The sequence below is a fragment of the Elephantulus edwardii genome, unplaced genomic scaffold (assembly GCF_000299155.1).
Source record: "Elephantulus edwardii isolate Elephantulus edwardi_28Jun2011 unplaced genomic scaffold, EleEdw1.0 scaffold00086, whole genome shotgun sequence".
Lineage (NCBI taxonomy): Eukaryota > Metazoa > Chordata > Mammalia > Macroscelidea > Macroscelididae > Elephantulus > Elephantulus edwardii.
This window is the reverse complement of record NW_006399836.1, coordinates 310,971-330,762: the sequence shown is the minus strand read 5'-3', so window position 1 is coordinate 330,762 and position 19,792 is coordinate 310,971. Positions and strand designations below refer to the sequence as shown.

Here is a 19,792-nt window from a genome sequence, read left to right as displayed (position 1 = left end):
TCCCAAACCTATTCTTAAGATGATCTTGATATTCAGATGGAATAGATTCAAGTGGACTTATTTTCATTTTCTTCAGCTTCAATTTGAACTTGCATATGAGTAATGAATGGTCTGACCCACATCCACCCCTGGCCTAGCTTTGACTGGCAATATTGAGTTTCCCCAACAATTTCTTCTACAGTTGTAGTCAGTCTGATTGCTAACCCAGGAAATTTGGAGGACAGCTATCTGGCCAATAGATTGGAAAAGATCAATTTTTGTTCCCATTCCCAACAAAGGTGACCCAACTGAATGTGGAAACTATTAAACAATATCATTACTATCACATGCAAGCAAAATACTCCTAAAGATCATTCAAAACTGAGTGAAACAGTCATAGATAGGGAACTTCCAGAAGTTCAAAAAGGATTTAAAAGAGGCCATGGCACTAGGGATACCATTACTGATGTCAGATGGATTCTGGCTGAAAGCGAAGAATACCAGAAGAATGTCTATTTGTGCTTTATTGACTAGGCAAAGGTATTTGACTGTGTGGATCATGACAAGTTGTGGCTGACATTGAGGAGAATGGGAATCCCAGAGCACTTGACTGTGCTCATGTGAAAACTATACCTGGACTAGGAGACTGTTGTGTGAACAGAGCAGAGAAACACTACATGGTTTAAAATTAGGAAGGAAGTGCATCAGGGTTTATTTTTACGCCATACCTATTTAATCTGTATACTGAGCAAATGATTCAAGAATCTCAACTCTATGAAGAGAAATGTGACATCAGGCTTAGAGGGAGACTTACCAATAACCAGCATTCTGCAGAGGATACAATCTTGCTTGGTGAAAGTAAGGAGGACTTGAAACACTTGTGGAAGATCAAAGAATGAAACCTTTGGTATGGATTATATCTCACTATTAAGAATACAAAGATTCTTACTACCGGACTGATAAGTAGCATCATGGTGGATGGAGAATAGATTGAAACTGTCAACAACTTCATCTCACTTGGATCTACAGTTAACACCCTTGGTACCAGCAGTCAGGAAAAAACAAAACACATTGCACTGGGAAAGTCTTCAGTCAGGGACCTCTCAAAGTATTGAGGAGTAATGATGTCAGTTTGAGGACTAAGCTGCATCTGATTCAGGCCATGGCCTTTCTGATCACTTGTTATGCATCTGAGAGCTGGACAAAGAATAAGGATGGCATAAGCAGAATTAATACCTTTGAGTTGTGTTGCTGGAAAAAGAGCACTGAACATCACATGGACGACCAAAAGAACAAACAAATATATCTTGGGAAGGGTGCAGTCAGAGTGCTCTTTGGAAGCAAGAAGAATGAGGCTTCACCTCACATATTTTGGCCATGCTGCTAGGAAGGGCTATTCCCTGGAGAGGGACATGATGCTTGGAAAGGTCGGGGGTCGGTGAAAGAGAGGAAGACTCTCAGCCAGGTGGACTGACACAGTGACTGCTGCAGTGGGCTCGTGTGTGTCAGGAAGTGTGAGGATGGTGCAGGACAGGACAGGGTTCAGATCTGTCGTTCAAAGGGTTGCTACACATCGCACTCAACTCAATAGCCCCTAAAAACAACAACAATCAAATTAACAAAGGATACAAATTCACACACATCTTTTTTTAATTTATTTTCTTTTAAACCATATAGTGTTCCCTTCTTGCTCTGTTCAGACCACAGCTTCTTGGTCTAGGTATAGATTTCATATGAGCATAATTAAGTGTACTGGGACTCTTGTTATTCTTAATGTTAGCTACGGTCCACTATGATCCACACAGATAAATGCCTTTGCATAGTCAATAAAATATTCAAACAAACAGACATTCTTCAGTTATTTTTTGCTTTGCGTCATGATCCATCTGACATCAGCAATGACATTAATGGTGCCATAGCCTCTTCTAGGTCCAGCTTGAACTTCTGGCAGTTCTCTATCCATGTACTGTTCTTGTCATTTTTGGATGATCTTCAGCAATATTTTGATTGCATGTGATATTAATACTTTTGTTTGATAATTTTCAATTTCTGTTTGATCACCTTTCTAGGGAATGAGAAGAAATATGAGTCTCTTCTAGTCAGTTGGTCAAGCAGCTGTCCTCCAAATTACTGGGTGTAATAAACAAGTGTATAGTTTAAAATCAGGAAAGGTGTGCATTAGGGATGCATCGTCTCTCCATACCTTTTCAATATGTATGCTGTGCAAATCATTTGAAAAGCTATGAAGAATTTAGAATCAGGGTCAAAGGATATTCATCAATAACCTGTGTTGTGCAGGTGACCCAGCATTGCTTGAGAAAATGCTTGCTTCATAAGATCAAAGCCTATGGATTGCATCTCAACACAAAGAAGACAAAAATCCTCACAAGTGGACTGATGAGCACATCATTATAGGTGGAGAAAAGATTAGAATTGTTAATGACACAATCTACTCCGTCAGCATCAACAGTCAGGAAATCAGGCATATATTGCATTGGGGAGGTCCACTGTCAGGGGCTTCTCCAAATTACAGAGGAGCAGTGACGTCAGTGTAAAGACTAAGGTTTGTCTGATTCATGCCATAGTTTTTCTAGTCACTTGGTACACATCTGAGCACTGGACAGTTAACAAAGATGAGAAATGAGAACAGAATCTATGCCTTTGAATTGTGTTGTTGGAGAAGAGCACTGAATATCTCATGGACCCTCTAAAGTTTGAATAGATATATCTTGGGGGAAAGTGCAGTCAGAGTGCTCCTTAGAGGCAAGGATGGTGTGTTTTCTCTCACATACTTAGGGCATGTTGCTAGGAGAGGCTATTCCTTGGAGAAGGACATCATGCTTGGAAAGGTGGAGGGTCAGTGAAAGAGAGGAAGACTCTCAATGAGGTGGGTGGACATAGTGACTACAGCAGTGGACTCAACTGTGTCAGAGTTGATGAGGAGGACACAGGAAAGATGAAGGTTCAGATCTGTTGCTCATAGGGTCTCTGAATCCCAAATTTGACTCATCAACACCTAACAACAACACTGAGGTAATGGTCATGAGCACTTCCAGGCTGTATCTGCTGAAATATTTAATTGGTATTCCTTCAACTCCTGGGGTCTTATTTTTTGCCAATATCTTCAGTGCAGCTTGAACTTCTTTCTTCATTAGCATTGCTTCTTTATCATATACTCCTTCGTGAAATGGTCCCATGGCAGCCAATTCTTTCCCCCACCCCCATGCCCATCCTCGAGGACCCCTCTTCTGCCACCTTCTTCCCCTTGGATCCGTGTACACCTTCTACATTAACAGTCTTATACTGTATTTGTCCTTTTGGGACTGAGTTAATTCACCCAGCATAATGCTCTTCAATCCCTCCCAAATTAGGGAGTGATTTACAACGTCTTTGCTCCTGGGTGCTGCGTAATATTCCCTCGCATGAACACACCATAACGCCTCAATCCACTCCATGTGGTTGGACACCTGGGCCACCTGCTTGTTCCTGTGATGGTGAACAATGAACAGTGGCTTACAAGTCTCTGTTTGTGCCTCAGTTCTCATTTTCTTGGGGCATTTTCCAAGTAGTAGAATAGCTGGATCACGTGGAATTTCCACGTTCAGCTTTCTGAAGAAACGCCAAACCACCTACCATTTCACAATCCTACAAACAGTGTTCCCATCTCGCCACATCCTCTCCAGCATCTATTACTTGCTATCCTGTTAAGCTTTGCCACTGCTTCTGGAGTGAGATGGTATCTCATTGTGGTTTTGATTTCCTTTTCTCTATTATTGCCAGTGACATTGAGCATTTCTTCATGTGTCTGTTGGCCATCCTAATATCTTCCTCCAAGAAAATTCTTTCCATGTCTTTTACCCATTTTGTAATTGTGTTATCAGTCTTTTTCTTGTGGAGGCCCTGTAGGATTCTGTAAACTATCTTTCATAACTCAATCGTGTAGAGTTATTCAGTTTCCAGTTGGGTGGTTTTGTAAACTTTCCCTCCTATGGTTAATTTCTAGTGTTATGGCATTGTGATCTGAGAAGACACTTTGTATTATTTCAATGTTTTATAATTTGTTAAGGTTTGCTTTGAGTCCTAATATGTGTTCAACTCTGGAGAATGTACCATGTGCATTTGAAAAGAAAGTGAATTGAGTTTTAGTTGGTGCAGTACTCTGAATACATCCACAAAGTCAAGTTGGCTGGTTGTATAGTTTAGATCTTGTGTATCTTTCCTAAGTTTCTTTTGAGCTGATCTATCCTTTGGTGACTTGGTAGTGTGTTGAAGTTTCCTACCAATATTGTGGTGCTGTCTCTTTCTTTCATCAATTCTGTTAACTGTTGTTTTATATATTTTGCAGGTCTATCATGTGGTGTATAAATGTTGACGAAGGTTATGTCTTTTTGATCTATTGTGCCTTTAATCAAAATGTAATGCCCTTCCTTAACTTTTATGGTGGTTTTCATTCTAAAGTCTATTTTATCAAAGATTAATACTGCCATGCCTGCTTTTTTGTGGTTGTCATTGCTTGATATATTTTTTTTCCCCAGCCTTTGATTTTGAGTCTATCTTTCTCTCCATTTTTTAGATGTGTCTCTTGTAGACAATATATTGATGGGCTTTGCTTTTTTATCCATTCTGATACTCTTTTTCTCTTGATTAGTACATTTAATCCAATCACATTAAGTGTAATATTGTCAAGCTAGGTTTTATTTTTGCCATTTTTCCATGTTTCTTTGTTATTTCTAGTTACAATGATCCGTTTACTTTCCTTTGGTGTCTCCATGTGAAGGACTTCATTTAAAATTTCTTGCTGTTTTGGTCTTGTTTTCACAAATACTTTTAAGCTCTTTCTTTTCTGCAAAGGATCTAATTTCTCCTTCCTATTTGATGGAGAGCTTTGCTGGGTATAGGAGCGTTGGCTGGCAATTGTTTTCTTTCAACTTTCTGTATATGCCATCCCACTATCTTCTAGCTTGCAAGGTTTCTGCTGAGAAATCTGAACTTAATCTAATTCTTTCCTCTTTGTAGACAACTCTTTGTTTTTCTCATGCTTCCTTTAGCATTCTATCCTTTTCTTTTAATTTGGAGAATGTGACTATGTCTTGATCTTTTTCTTTTGGGGTCTAGTTTAGTTTATTTGGTGTTCATTGTGCTTCTTGAATGTGGATTTTCTCATTCTTCAAAGTACCAGGGAAATAGTGTGCTCCTCGTTCTTCCATAATTTTCTCAGTGACTTCCCTGTTACTCCCATGTTCTGGAATTCCAACCATAGTTATGTGTTGATCCTTTTGATGTCATCCTAAGTGATTCTAATGCTTTCTTCTTCTTTTTTTTTCTTTTTACGTCTCACCTCTAATTTTTCTTCTAGTATGCTTCCAGTGAGGCTTTTGTCTTCCAGCTCCCTGATACTCTGTTTCATCTCTTCAGCTCTACTTTTTTGTCCCACCAGGGAGTTGGACACTTCTGCCATATATTCCAGGTTGCAGTTTCATGCTTCTCTGTTATTTCCAGTACTGTGTGGGTTGTACCCTGTCTTGTGATAATATTTTAATTTCTTATACCTCTTTATCTATACTATCAATTCTTTCTTCAATTTTTTTGCATTTTCTTCCATAGCTGTTCAAGTTGCTCCTCATCAGTTTGTTTTATCTGGATTTTATCTGGATTGTTTCTTCCATCATTTGCATCTTCTTCTGTAGCTGTTCAAATAATTCCACATCAACATATTTCTTCTGGTTCCCTCTATCTGGGGTATTTATTGAGCCTGACATTTTAGGAGGAGGTTTATTTTGTTTTTCATGATGACTGAGGCAGACTGCTGCTTTCTTGACATTATGTGAGTCTTTCCTTAGTGGATACTAGGTTGCTGTAACTATATAATGACCCAGGTTTGAGCAATGTTTTGTCTAGGACCTGTATATTGGTGTTCCCCTCTTAGGAAGAACAGTCAACCAGGAGCGGAATGACAGTTACCCTCCTGAAACCATGCCTCCACCCAGTCTCTTCAAATTGACCTTATGAAATTCCACATGATGTAGCTAGACAGCAGTGTTTCACCCAAAGCACCTGTGATATTGGTGCTCCTGGCCCTGGACAGCAGGAGCAGCAGCTGGGCAGTCTCCAGGCAGGGGTGCAGTGGGGTCTCCAGGTAGTGGGGGCAGTGGTCTAGTGCTCTGGGCAGGACTGTGGTCTAAAACTGCAGCCCCTCAATCTGGCAGGCAGTGGTCTGCCACAGGCCAGAAGGGAGTGTGCCTGGGCTTGGCTGCAGCCTTTAGTAGATGCTGGGGAAGCAATGGTTGGAAGACATTCCTGGGCCAGCCATGCCACACAGGCCTTGGCACCTTGCAGCAGAGCCAAGGTAAGGTTCCCCAAGAGCGAGTCTCGCATGAGGAGCAGGTCTCATATGAGAAGGGGGTCATGTGTGAGGAGCAGGTCTCGCATGAGGGGCAGGTCTCGAGAGAGGAACCAGTGTTTTTTGTTTTGTTTTGTTTTTTTAGATTTTAATGAAAGTTTATAAAGAACTTGGATTTTCCATTCATTCATTGTTTTACCTTTCCCTCCCTGTCCTCCCTCCTCCACAGTTCACTTTTATCTTGGAGGGGGAAAAAGTTCTTTCTTTGTTATACAGCCCTCCCCTGAAAATACCACTTGACCCAGCAATTCCACTACTGGGAATATACCCTAAAGAAACCAGAACTGCCACCCAAGCAGATATATGCACACTCATGTTTATGCAGCCTTGTTTACAGTAGCAAAAAGCTGGAAACAACCTAAGTGTTCATCAATAAATGAATGGATAGTGAAACTGTGGTATAGTCACACAATGGAATATTATGCAGCACTGAAAAACAAAGAACTCATGAAATATTACACAAAGTGGGTAACCATGGAGGATACTATGCTTTTTGATACAGTCACTGTGTACCCCTTCCATCTTCTTTTGGTGCCTCCTTCATCATTTAAGATTTTGTCAGTACCATCTTCCTGTGCTGACACTTGAGGCTTGACTTGTTTCTTTAGATTTTCTAACTTGAGAAATTTTGTGCAAGTTCTTCCAGTTTGGTTTTTTTCTTTTTTCCAGCTCCAGCTCTTCGCATGTTCCATTATATTCCTTTGCCTTATCTTCCTTTGCTGCCCTATGAAGTATTGTATTCATCTCTTTTTGTTTAGCACTTAATCCAAGAATTTGGAAGGCAGCTATCTGGCCAACTGACTGGAAGAAATCCATATTTGTTCCTATTCCCAAAAATGGTGATCCAACAGAATGTGAAAATTATCAAATGTCACTAAAATCTTCAAAATTATTGAAATATTGCTAGAATAATATAGTGTCAACAGAGAGCTTCCAGTAATGTAACCTGAATTTTAAGAGGCCGTGGCACCAAGGATATTATTGCTGATGTCAGATGGATCTTGCTTGAAAGCAGAGCGTAAGAGAAGGATGTTATATGTGCTTTATTGACTATGCAAAGGCATTTGACTGTGTAGATGACAACAAATGTTGGCTAACATTGAGAAGAAGTAGGAATTCCAGAACACATAACTGTGTTCCTGCAAAACCTGCAGCTAGACAAAGAGGCTATTGTCCAAACAGAGCAGGGAAACTCTACAAGGTTTAAAATCAAGAAAGGTGTTAATCAGGGCTGTATCTTTTCTCTATATCTATTCAATGCTGAGCAAATAATTTGAGAAACGGGACTATATAAAGAAGAAGTGGCATCAGGATTGGAGAAAGTCTCATCAATAACCTGTGTTAGAGGAAGCTCTGGTAGCCTAGTGGCAAGAAGCTTGTGCTACAATCACAAAGGCAGATGGTTCGAATCCATCAGATGCTCTGCTGGAGAAGGAGGGGCAATCTCTTCCTGTGCCAGTCAGATCTGACTTGACAGTACACAAAAAGGAAACAAAACATGAAACAAATCAACGTATATGAACTTTGTAAACAAATCCAGTATAAAATGAAAAAAAATTTTAAAAAGACGAAAAACAATAATCTGTGTTATAGAGGTGACATGCTTTTTTGCAGAAAGTAAAGGGAACTTGAAACAGTTGCTGCAAAAGAGCAAAGATAAATAATATCAATATTAACAATACCAATATTAATACTATCAATATGAATTGCATCTCAATATTAAGAAAACAAAAATCCTCCCCACTGCATCAATAGACAACATCATGACAGATGGAGAAAAGGTGTAAGTTGTCAATGATTTCATCTTTAGGAACCACAGTCCACATGTTGGTACCAGCACTCAAGAAATCCAAAGATGCATTGCCTTGGGGAAATGTGTTGTCAAGGACCTCTTCAAAGTCCTACAGAATAATAATGTCAGCTTCACGATTGAGACCATGGTCTTCTCACTTATTTGCTCTGCATCTGAAAGTTGACATAACAAGAATTGATGCCTTTGTGTTATGGTGTTAAGAGTACAAATATCCCATGGGCATTCAGAGAACAAATGATGTAATTTAAAGAAAGTGAAACCAGAATGTTCTTTGGAGGCAAGAATGGTGATATTTTTTTCTCACATACTTTGGGCATGTTGTTAGAACAGTTCTTGGAGAAAGACATCGTGCTTGGAAAGGGGGAGGTCAGCAAAGGAAGGGAGACTTTCAACAAGATGGATTGACACAGTGACCGTATCAATGGGCTCAAGTCAATCAGAGGTGGTGAGGATGGCACAGGATAAGGAAAGGGTCAGCTTTGTTGCTCACAGGGTCATGCTGAGCTGTGGTCTGCGGGACAGCACCTAAAAACACCAACAACAACTGAATTCATGGGGTAAGTTGGGTCAACAATGACTGGTACCATCACAAAAGGAGACCCTGGCTAATGGTTCCTGCTGAAAATACAGCATTGCCTGTGACTTATTCTTGTCAAACACGGAATAGGAATTTGCACATGAATTTACAGGACACAGTGTGGAAGCAAGGGAGGCAGAAAGGAATACATAAACGTTGCTGAGGGTTGTGGTCGGTTAAATGTAGACTGTAGGCAACTCTTCATAACAATCTGGGCTCTTCTAGAAAATACATCTCAAGGAAAAAAATCACTAACCCGTAAGGGAACCTTGGGTAGTCATTCAAAAAAGACTTGAGACAAGCCAACCAGCCGCAACATAGGGATATTATTTGGAAACTGTTCTGAAGTCATTTTAAAGTAAAGCATTGGGTGGCCGCTAACTCTGAATCCTTCTCGGCTATTTACTAATATTAACGGTCATTTTTCTAGGTATGAAGAAGGTATCTCTGCCATGTCGGTCTTTGTCTTTGTATTGTCTCTAGAGACCTACAGAAATATTCAGATGAAATGATGTGATGTCTGGTCTCTGCTTCAGAAAAATCTAGGTTGGAGGGAAAACAGGAAGGGGGCTAGAGGAAGTAAGACCGCCCACAATTGGATAACCTAACGTGGTAGGTATGTGGGGATTTATTAATTATTCTGTCTACCTCTGGGTGTTTGAATTTTTCAGTAATAAATGTCTAAATAAAACCTTGATAAAAAATAGATGAGACTATGCTCACGGCTGACATCCGGGGGAAGAGAGACGTCAAGGAAACAATGGGTCTCTTACCTTTTCATTAACTGGAGAAAGATTCTTCTTGGTAACCAGTACACAAAAGTGTCAAGGACAATCTTGAAGTAGTTCAGGGACACGTAGCCACTGTTGCAGGTGTCCCCAGCACTCAGAGCCTTCTCAATCCTGTGGTGGGACTTCAAAAGCTGGGGACGAAGCGGAAAGAGAGCGGGGGCTCATGAAAATCACCGCACAGACCTAGGCAGTCAGTTCACTTCTACAAAAACAGAAAAAAAACCTCTCCAAAAACTGATCAAAAAGGTGACTGTGGCCCGAACCTCACTTTAAATGTTTAATTGATGAGCTCACTACAAAACACCCGCCCCGTCAGACTCAGCTGACAAGGCAGGCAAGTTAAGCCAGGAAAAAAACAACCAGCACTTGGAATAGTTCTACCTCGCATTCCTGAGCTAAAAATACTTGGTGGATCTGCCAGTTTGATACATCTTTCTTAATATTCTTTCAAGCCCTCCCCGCTGTGTGCAGTGCTGTGCGCCTCTGCATTAAGTCAGGTCAATCAAACAACAAAGTTGGCGACATTTTATTAAAAAACACAAGCAGCTGTTAGTGTAAGGGGAAAACAGTATTAACATAAAGAGTGTATAAACACGGTATGGGCGGCACATCCCGAAATTGCCCGTGCTTTTCATTTTCTTTCTTTTTAATGGGGGATTACAAAGAACCTGGTGGAGGGGGCTTTCCTTCTGGGACTTGAGAATCGCTGTAAAGTAGGTTAGCCGCTGGCTTTCACAGGATTCATAAAAACACGATGAAGATTGGTTTTGTGCCTAAAGATTTTCCTGTGTTTATTAGTGAGTAATGATGAGATTCGCCAATATTTTCCTCCCTCCCCCACGTTCATTGATTCAGTGTTTCCTGATTGCTGGGGCGAGAATGAAATAACCATCAACTTGGTGTAAAAGGCGATTTTTCGGGGGGGTAGAAAATAGACAGTGATGGTGGTGTTGTGGTTATGTTCTGCTCAGATGACTACAGCTCACAGCGACCCTATGGCCTGTACAAGGTAAGTATCTTTAATGCCATTGTCTTGTACACTCGGAGGGGCTAAAATGGCAAATGTTTTGTTACATACGGATGCTACCATGATAAAAACGTGAAAGCTGGAACATGCTTATATGTAACACAAAAGTATTGCTCATAAAGAGATAAGAAGAGATGCCTAAGGGAGCTCTGGTGGCCTAGTGGCAAGAAGCTGCACTGCAATCCCAGAGATGTGCTGCTCTGCAGGAGAACGAGGGGCAATCTCCTCCTGTACCAGTCAGATCTGATTTGACGGTTCACACACAAAAATAATAAAATTAAATTTAAAAAAAGAGATGCCTCCTGCTCCCCCCATCCCCTCGGAGTGTATGGGAATGCTAGAAATCTAAGCAGAAGAAAAGGGGCTCTGGTGGCCTAGTGGTAAAGAAACAGTGCTGCAACCCCAAAGGCACGTGGCTCAAACCCACCAGCTGCCTCTGAGAACCTTCTGGAGGGTCAGTCAAGAGTGAGCTATGAGTCAGTTCTGACTCGATGGCACACAACACCACCACCAACAGCAACGACAAAAAGAACTTTAAATATGTTTAGAAAGTCACATACTCAAGCTGCTTGAGAAATTGTATGTGATTAACCTCAGATGCCACTAGGTGTGCCTGTCTGTCTTCTAAGGAATGCTGGTGGTGTAGCAGGTTAAGTGTTGATGGCTAATTGAGGTCTACAGTTTGAATTCACCAGCTGCTTCTCTGGAGAAAGGTGGGCAGGCTCCTGGCGGGTTCTCCAGCCTGGGAAATGCAATGGAGGGCTGCTGAGGGGCTCCCAGTTTGGTCCGATGGGGAAGAAAAGCACTGAGCCCCCAATGGGCAGCGCTGCACTTCTCCACGGATTCTCCTGGCTGGGAGCGTCCAGCAGCAGACCAGCAGGCCCGTCTCCCAGGGCGCCGTGGCTGGGGTCAGAACTTCCAAGCTCTCTCCAGCGCGTGGAGTGCTTCAGCATCATTCGCCCCACCCAGGAACCGCATGTGCATTTTCAGATGAAGACAGTCCATTTGCAAAAAAGCCTGTGTCCAGTCGGTCTTGGGGTGAGGTCAGCTGTTGGTTGTAGGTTTTTTTTTCTCTCTCTCAGATGAAATCAGATGTCTTCAGTAAAAGACCCAGAAGGTGAGACAGAACAGTATCACTGTGCCGTGTGTGACTGAGAGGAGCTGTCATGTCGTCTTTACAAGGAAAGGGAGCCCTGGTGTCACTGAGGAAGGATGGGCAGTCTGCTCCTGGACAGCCCCCCGAGACCAAGGGGGTGATCAGGGGACACAGACATCACTCAAGAGCAGAGGGCTGTGCTCTGCTTGGCTCCTAGATTTCAAGTCTTCATAAGAAGGCAGCACTTCAGTGCCGTATATAAAAGGAGCAAGATTCTTAGAAGACTCACTAGCCATTGTTTTTCACGTACATAGCTTTTCAAAAACTGCCAAGAGAATCATATAAACATATAATTTTACAAAAATAGTATCATACGATACTTTCAGGTTTGACAAACCCCTTTTTCTTCTAACAACATGTCTTGGACATACTTCCGTAAGAATTAGACCCTGTCTACATCATCCTTTGAAAACGCTGCCTGGTATGCCTTCATATTCTTGATGGACCTGGAATGAGTGTGTCTCTTCTCCTGTTTATACACATCATATTTATAAATGTGTCCCTGATCCTCAAAATAAATGATGCTCCTCTTCTTACGTGCGACGACAGACTGCCAGAAGAGTAAACAGACCAGCTCTGGAAGGAAGACTGAATGCTCCTGAGAGGAAAGCATGGTGGGGCCTTATCTCACACGCTTGGGCCACGTTAGCAGGAGGAACCAGACTCTGGAGAAAGACACCATGCTCAGTACGGCAGAGGGTCAGCAGCTGGAGGAAGCCCCTCGGCGAGGTGGAACGACACTGTGACCCCAGCCACATGCCCAGCACGGCAGCGAGCGTGCAGGGTGCAGGGCTGCACAGGGGACCACGCACGTGCACGCCTGTTTTTGGGTTGGAATTGACTTCCTGGCACCTCGCAACAATCCCTCTTGTTCCTTTCTGTCAGCACTGGGAAACTTCTCCTCTTACCCACTGGCAAGAAGCTGCGCTCCAGTCTCAAAGGCATGCAGTTCGAGGCCACCAGCCACTTCTCAGGGGAGAGACGGGCAGTCTTCTGTGCCTGGAAAACCGGCTGGAGGGTCAGCCGGGTTGGTTCTTCCTCGATGGTAAACAACATGTGCACTTACTTGCTGAACATTCTGCTCCCTGAAACAAGCTTTGAGGACTTTACCCGGGAGGACAGGCTGTCTCTTTTGGTCACTACTAACTACATCTTGGTGGCAATCAGGCAAGGGACGTTTCTGGGTCTTTTTCATTGTGTGTTACTGTTCTTTTTGCCCTTCAAAGGGGGGTGGGCGGTCGTGACCCTTAGAGTAAGGGTAAGTAAGGGTGGGTGGAGCCTGCTCCAGGCGCTAGCTTAAAATCCTATAGGATTTTAATTGTTTTTAATTAGCCTTTAATTGTTTTCAGTGGAACATTTTTTTTATTGCAGGAGCAGCATCCACTTCTGAAATGGCTTGCCTCTGGAAACTCTATGTACGAACAGTGCTCAGGCCTTTTGTTCATAGGGTCGCTATGAGTCGTCTACGATTCGACAGCATCAACAACAAACAGCAACTTTGGGGTTTTTTTATTAATTTTAATGAACATTTACAGAGATTTTGGATTTCCATTCATTCACTGTTGCACTTTTCTCCCTGCTCACTCCTCTCCCGCCCAGTTCACTCCTCTCTTTGAAAGGCAAAAGAAAAACTCCTTCATTGGTGTACAATGCGCTCCCCACCCCCACCCCCGAGTGCACTCCACTGTGTAACCGTAATTCTGGACTCTTGTGATAACCATAATACCCTATCATATATCGCTTTTAAACTGTTCTCTCTCGCTCTCATCTGTTTCAATGCAGTATACATAATTTATCCAGTTTTTCTCGGTCTTACCCCAACCCTGATGTCAGTCCCACCCTTGTGTGTCCACTTGCTGTACAAAGGTAACTCGTGGTCACTGTGAAGCTGAACACTGTGACACTAATGTGTTAAATGCAAGAGTGGTTACCCATGGCGGACAGTGTTTGGTGGAGCTCCCCGATTAAAACAAGCTTGGAAGCAGGAGTGGCATCCACTTTTGAAAGAGCTTGTCTCTAGAAACCCTATGAACCTGGAGAGAGGACGAAAGTCACACAGGTGTCCAGGACGTTCGTTCATAGGGTCGCTATGAGAAAGTCGCCTACAACTCGAGGGCACTTAACAACAACAGCCCCCTCGGGCAGGGCACTCTGGGGCCTGGTGTTACTGATAAAGAGCTGTACTCCCAAACGCGGCTACTCCTCAAGAGAAGGACGGACAGTCCCCTCCCGTGGCGCTGACCACCTGCCGAGGGTCAGCCAAGTCAGTTCTAACTCACAGCCATCAGTCCACGCGCTGTGGAGTCTTCGCCCACCCTGCGGCATGCCGTCTAAGGCCAGGGGTCAATTCTGCCCATCAGTCACCCTTCAGGACTGCCCCTCGGTGTGCCCAAGGTTGTGCATCTTTACAGAAGCAGACTAGGCAGCTTTCCCTGGGTGGGGGGGGGGAGGCTGATGTGCGTGAACCGCTGGCTCTCCTGTGGGTGCGTCCTGCTGCCCAGCTCCCTCCGCGTGCCGGGGGTTTTCTCCAGCTGCCCCGTTTTCTGGAAGTCCTTCCCGTAAAGATGCTCTCCTGTGATGGAGAAGCAGTAACCACGGTGCACAGCGGTCTTCAGGTTCTCGGGAGGATGGCAGTGTGGCGCTCAGAGCCTGGACTCTGGAGCTGAGCTCCCTGGGCTGAAGCCAGGACTGGAACCCAGGGTAGATGTGAGTAAGCCATGTCACCTCCTCCTGTCTCAGTTTCCCCTTTAAAACTGTGTTAAAGGAGAGGGAACCTGAAGGCATCTCCATACTGGGAGCCTGGCACAGAGGAAGCCCCAGCAAACAGTTCTTCAGGAAGCCCCTCGTCTAGTGGTCAATCCAAGACAATCCCATGAAGCGCGTTTACTGGAAAACACACTGAACGTATTCTGTGTATCACGCAGCCAACCGGACCCTTCTTTATGAGTGAAGGGAGGCCTGGAATTACGGCCGCCAAGTGCTACTTTGCTTATTTCTGTGCGATTCCAGTCATTTCTTACTCTCTCCTCTTCTTACACACTCTCCTAGGAGCCATGCACCCTTTGGGAAAACAAGTCTTAACAATAATAGCACATAAGTTTTGCCAATTTACCAGCCATGCGTTCAAGTGATCACTTCCCTAACAGCCTCAGCAATATATCCTTGGTATCCCTCCAACCCCTAGACATTTTTTTCTACTAAAAATGTCTAGTAAGACTAACAGTCTGCTGGAGATGTAGGTATATTGTTGTTTTTATGTGCCATCGAGTCAACTGAGATGTGACCCTATGAACAATAACCCTGAAGCCTGCTTTATCCCGAACCAATCTCACTATCTCCTACACAGCTACTCCCATTTCCCCATCACTGTGTCAATCTATCTCATCCAGAGTCTTTCCTGTGCTGTCCCTCTATCCTTCCAAGCATGATATCCTTCTCCAAGAGCTGGTCTTTCCTGGCAACAATGCCCAAAGCATATAAGACTAAATTTCAAAATCCTTGCCTCTGAGGAGCAGCTTGGTTTCACCCTCTCCAAGACAAACTTGTTTGTTTTCTTGGAAGTCATAGTATATTCAAGACTCTTCTCCAGCTCCATGACTCAAAGGCCTCTACTCTTCTCTTGCCATCCTTAGTCAATGTCAGGCTCTTGTAGGCACAGCAAGTAATTATGAAGCCATGGCCTGGGTCAGGCACACTTTGAACAGTAGTATTATTTAGGCATTTATATCACAAATATCTTTCCAAATTTGTTATTGTGGGTACAAAGTTTACTGCACAAAGAAACAATTTCCATAAAGCTTTTTCCATTTCTGGTGGTCATTTGTCAGGCGTCTCTTCATGGCTTCTAGACACTCCTATTCTTTGCATCCACTCGGAACCAGCTCAGAGCTTGACGTGCACTGGGCTTCCGAGGCTGTAAATCGCACAGGAGGAGACAGCCCCTCCTCTGTCTCGGAGCCAGAGCTGCTGGTGCATTGCAGAAGTTCAAGGGCCCCACCTTGGCTTAGCAGCGTGGCTCCCTGCACACTGCCACCAGTGTCAATGTCAAGATTCAAAAGCTTTGACCCTTATTATGTCTTTTATAAATTTTAATAGTTGGTGTACATAGTATTACAATATAGGTTTATTAAAGATTAGAAGGTCAAAGCGTTTTCTTCCCAAACGGCTGGCTAGCTAATCATCTCCATGCTAACTCCACTCCACGCCCCCAGGCCGCTCTGTCACAGCGCTGCTCACGCCCACTGGTCCCACATGAGAAGTGGGGCCGTCATCCCAGCAACGGTCACAATGGTCTTGAATCACCTTGTCTGTCTATTGTTGCCCCGGTGACAGACTGTCTTAATTATCAGAGCTTTCTAAAATATTTTATATGTGGTACAACAAATCTTCTGTTTTTTCAAAAGTAAAATAATATATATACACCCAAACAGAAGGAAGGCAGGGATTAATAATCCTGTCATTTCCAGTCCACGTATTAGAAAAGACGTCAATATTTACTTGAGGTTTCTCGTGTAACTGAATAAAGTAAACTGCATAATGTTGCATCAGTCCATCCTGTGTGGTACTTATGCAGGCAGCCTCTGAGTTACAAATGGCCAACTTGTGTACAACCAGTTAACAACCAAGCCCTGCAAAGTCTATTCTATTAAAAATTCAAGAGTCGTGGCTCGTAACAACAAACCAGCGCCACTTTGCAGTACCATTATCATCACTGGGTTATTATACTAAAGATGTTTCGTGTGTCTGGCAGTGTCCCTTTACTGGCTTTTCTGCCAAATAAGACACATACATACCGAGAGGAGGGCACAGGCCAGGGCATGGTCCAGACCTGCTGTTCACAGGGTCACTGTGGGTCATACTCGATTCGACAGCACAATCACCTCGACATCAGCATCAACTAGGACAAACATTCAGCTGGGTGGCCTCACACAGGCACTGTGCCTAACTAGTGCTACTTCAGTACAAATGTGGCAGAGGGACAGGTCTAGGCCTGGAACCGATTCAGAATCGGGGGGTGACCTGGATGTGACCATAAGAAGTAGCAGCTGTGGCTTCTTACATATAGTCAAACTCTTTATGGGGTTTGGTTTCCTGGGCCTGAAGATTATGGACACGGTGTTATGGGGCACCCCGGTTCACGGACCTAAGGGCATGTTTGGCGGTGGTGGTGGTAGTGAGGTTAGGTACCATCACGTACGACTCATAGTGACTCTGTGAGCAACAGGTCTGAACCTGTCCTGTCCTGCGCCATCCTCACAATCTCGGACACCCTCAAGCCCATTGTCACAGTCACTGTGTCAGCTCACCTGGCTGAGGGCCTCTCCTTCGTCATCTCTCCACCTTCCCAACAATGACGAACCTCTCAAGGAATAAACTCTGCTAGCCACATGCCCACAGTATGAGAAGAAGCTTCATCAGCTTTGCCGCCAAGGAGCAACCTGGCTGTAGCCTCTCCACGACATATCTGTTCGTGCCCTTGACAACTGGCCAAGCGCTCATCTAAGACATAACAACTGTTCTCATTCCTACTGGCACAGCAGAGAAGGCAGCAAATCAGAAATAGTGTGAGGAAACGGAGTGTGTGGGTAGCTGCTTCCACGAACGACTTCGCCCTTTGCTGTAGGAGCAGAAGAACTGGATGTGGAACTACCCGGCTACCGCTGCTAAACACTTTGGTCAAAGAGTCAAGAAAAGAATCTTGATGAAAAAGGAGAAGATAATGGGACTCAATTTCAAATATTCATGGAATCAAAACTTTCTAAAGCCTGGATTAACCTCCAAAACTATTGTTCTAAAATAATCTCTAAATCTTGAGATTCTAACTGAAAATATGCCCTGAAGTCTTCTTAAAACCAAACAATTGCTGTTGTTTTTAGGTGCTGTCAAGCTGAGTACAACTTACAGTGACCCTACGAACAACCGATCTGAACCCTGTCCTGGCCTGGCCATCCTCACAATCTCTGACACGCTTAGACCCACTGCTGCAGTCACGGTGCCAGTTTACCTGGCCGAGGACCTTCCTTTTTCACCATCCTTCCACCTTTCCAAGCATGATGACCTTATCCAAAGACTATCTTCTCCTAGCAACATGCCAGAAGGGTGAGGCAAAGCTTAACAACTAGCTTAACAACTAGCTTAACAACTTTGCCTCCAAGGAGCATTCTGGCTGCACCTTCTCCAAGACATATTTTGTTCTTTTGGCCGTCCATGGGATGTTCCGCACTCTTCTCCAACACAGCTCAGTTTAATATGCAGAGAATGTCTGTACTGAGCACTGTGTTCTCTTCAGAACCACCTATATGGGACCAAACTGACAACAGCAATTCAACAGGTCAGTTAGAAAACTCAGGGGCAATATGTTTGGGCCAATGGGGGAGGACTACTCTGTAAATGGAGCACCAGGATGGCCGTACAATGTGCTGAACGCAATCAGCGTCAGCGTCATCTACTGTACCTGGAAACACTGTGGAGTTGGTGTGTGTTCTGCTATGCACATTCTCAATAACAAAATAGTAATAATAAACTTAAGAAAACAAAGTTGTGCTACCAACCCAAACGTGCAGGGTCTGAATCCACCAACTGCTCTGTAGAATCAAGATGAGCAATCTCGTCCCGTGAAATTTACTGCCTCTGAAAACCTGCTAAACAGCCATGAGCCAGTTCTGACTCAACCACACCCAACACCAAGTACGTCTGACATGTTTCTTACTAGAATTGGTCTGTGAATGGACCACTACTATTATTATCAATGCACCACGGTGACTACAGTTGTTGTTGATTGCCTTCAAGTCGAACACGACTCATAGCGACCCCGTGAACAACAGGCCTGAAGCACCTCTACAACCATCGACATTTATCAAAGTTCATGGAGTTTCCAGAGGCGTGTTGTTGAGGAAGTGGGTGCCAAGAAGTGGGCCATCTCAGAGTCTGAGGAGATGCAGAGAGACAGAAGTGAATTTTGTAACAATATCTAGACACAGCAGCCTTCCACAGTCTACTTGGCTCTGTCGACCCTTCAGACGGAGCTGAGGCTAGGAAAGCATTCTCACCTCTTGGCAAAAGGTCCTCTCAATTTCCTCAATGGAGTACTTTTTCCAGATATCTTCCGTTGCTTTTAAAATCGGCAAGGACTCCTTATTGGGAACGTTGGCTTGCTGATCCTCCCGTGAGATCTCTGAAAAGAGCAAAAGAGACTTTGGTAGGTGCCCAGCGGCATCGCCCGAGGTGCCTCACGGTGACGGTTCCTGCCAGCCATCGCATTTCTGGGGAAAGAGGAGAGCGGAATTCATCAAGAACGCTATCAACCATCCAATAGATTAACTAGATGGACATTTTGGAAATGAATCATCTACTTGTCACCTTGTTGTTGTTATTAGGTGCTGCCGAGTCAAATAAAACTCTTAGCGACCCTGGGAACAACAGCCCTGAAACCTGCCTGCCCTACAGACCTGAACCCTGCCCTCCCCTGTGCCGTCCTCACAATTTCTGACACACTCAAGCCCACTGCAGCAGTCACCGTGTCAACCCACCTGGTTGAGGCTCTTCCTGTCTTTCACGGACACTCCACCTTTGTAAGCATGATGTCCTTCTCCAAAGAACAGCCTCTCCTAGCAACATGGCCAAAGTATGTGAGATGAAGCTTTCTCATCTTTACCTCCAAGGAGAACTCTGACTGTACTTTCTTTAAGACACACCTGTTGGTTCTTTTGGCCATCCACGGGATGTCCAGTACTCTTTGCCAACACAACTCAAGGCATCAATTATTCTTCTATCATCCTTATTCATTGTCCAGTTCTCAGATGCATAGGAAATGACGGAAAAGACCATGGCCTGAATCAGGTGCACCTTAGTCCTCAAATAGACATTGTTGCTCCTCAGTAATCTGGAGAGGTCCCTTACTGAAGACTTCCCCAGTATAATACATCTCCTGATCTCCTGACTGCTGGTACCAAGTGTGTTTATTGTGAATTCAAGAAAGATGATGTCCCTGACCATTTCAATTTTTCCTCCACCACTGGGCCGAACGGCAGTATCATAATGGATGGTGAA

At 43.9% G+C, this 19,792-nt stretch overlaps 1 protein-coding gene across 1 annotated transcript in view; it reads right to left on the bottom strand.

Moving 5' to 3' along the window:
* EFCAB6 (EF-hand calcium binding domain 6) overlaps nucleotides 1-19,792 on the bottom strand; it is a 415,417-nt gene that overhangs the window by 261,882 nt on the left and 133,743 nt on the right. The window contains exons 7-8 of the mRNA XM_006890171.1: nucleotides 18,793-18,917; nucleotides 9,543-9,691 (exon numbers count right to left, since the gene is read on the bottom strand). Of these exons, the coding sequence (XP_006890233.1) occupies nucleotides 9,543-9,691; nucleotides 18,793-18,917 (274 nt within the window). The remainder of the gene's footprint in view (nucleotides 1-9,542; nucleotides 9,692-18,792; nucleotides 18,918-19,792) is intronic.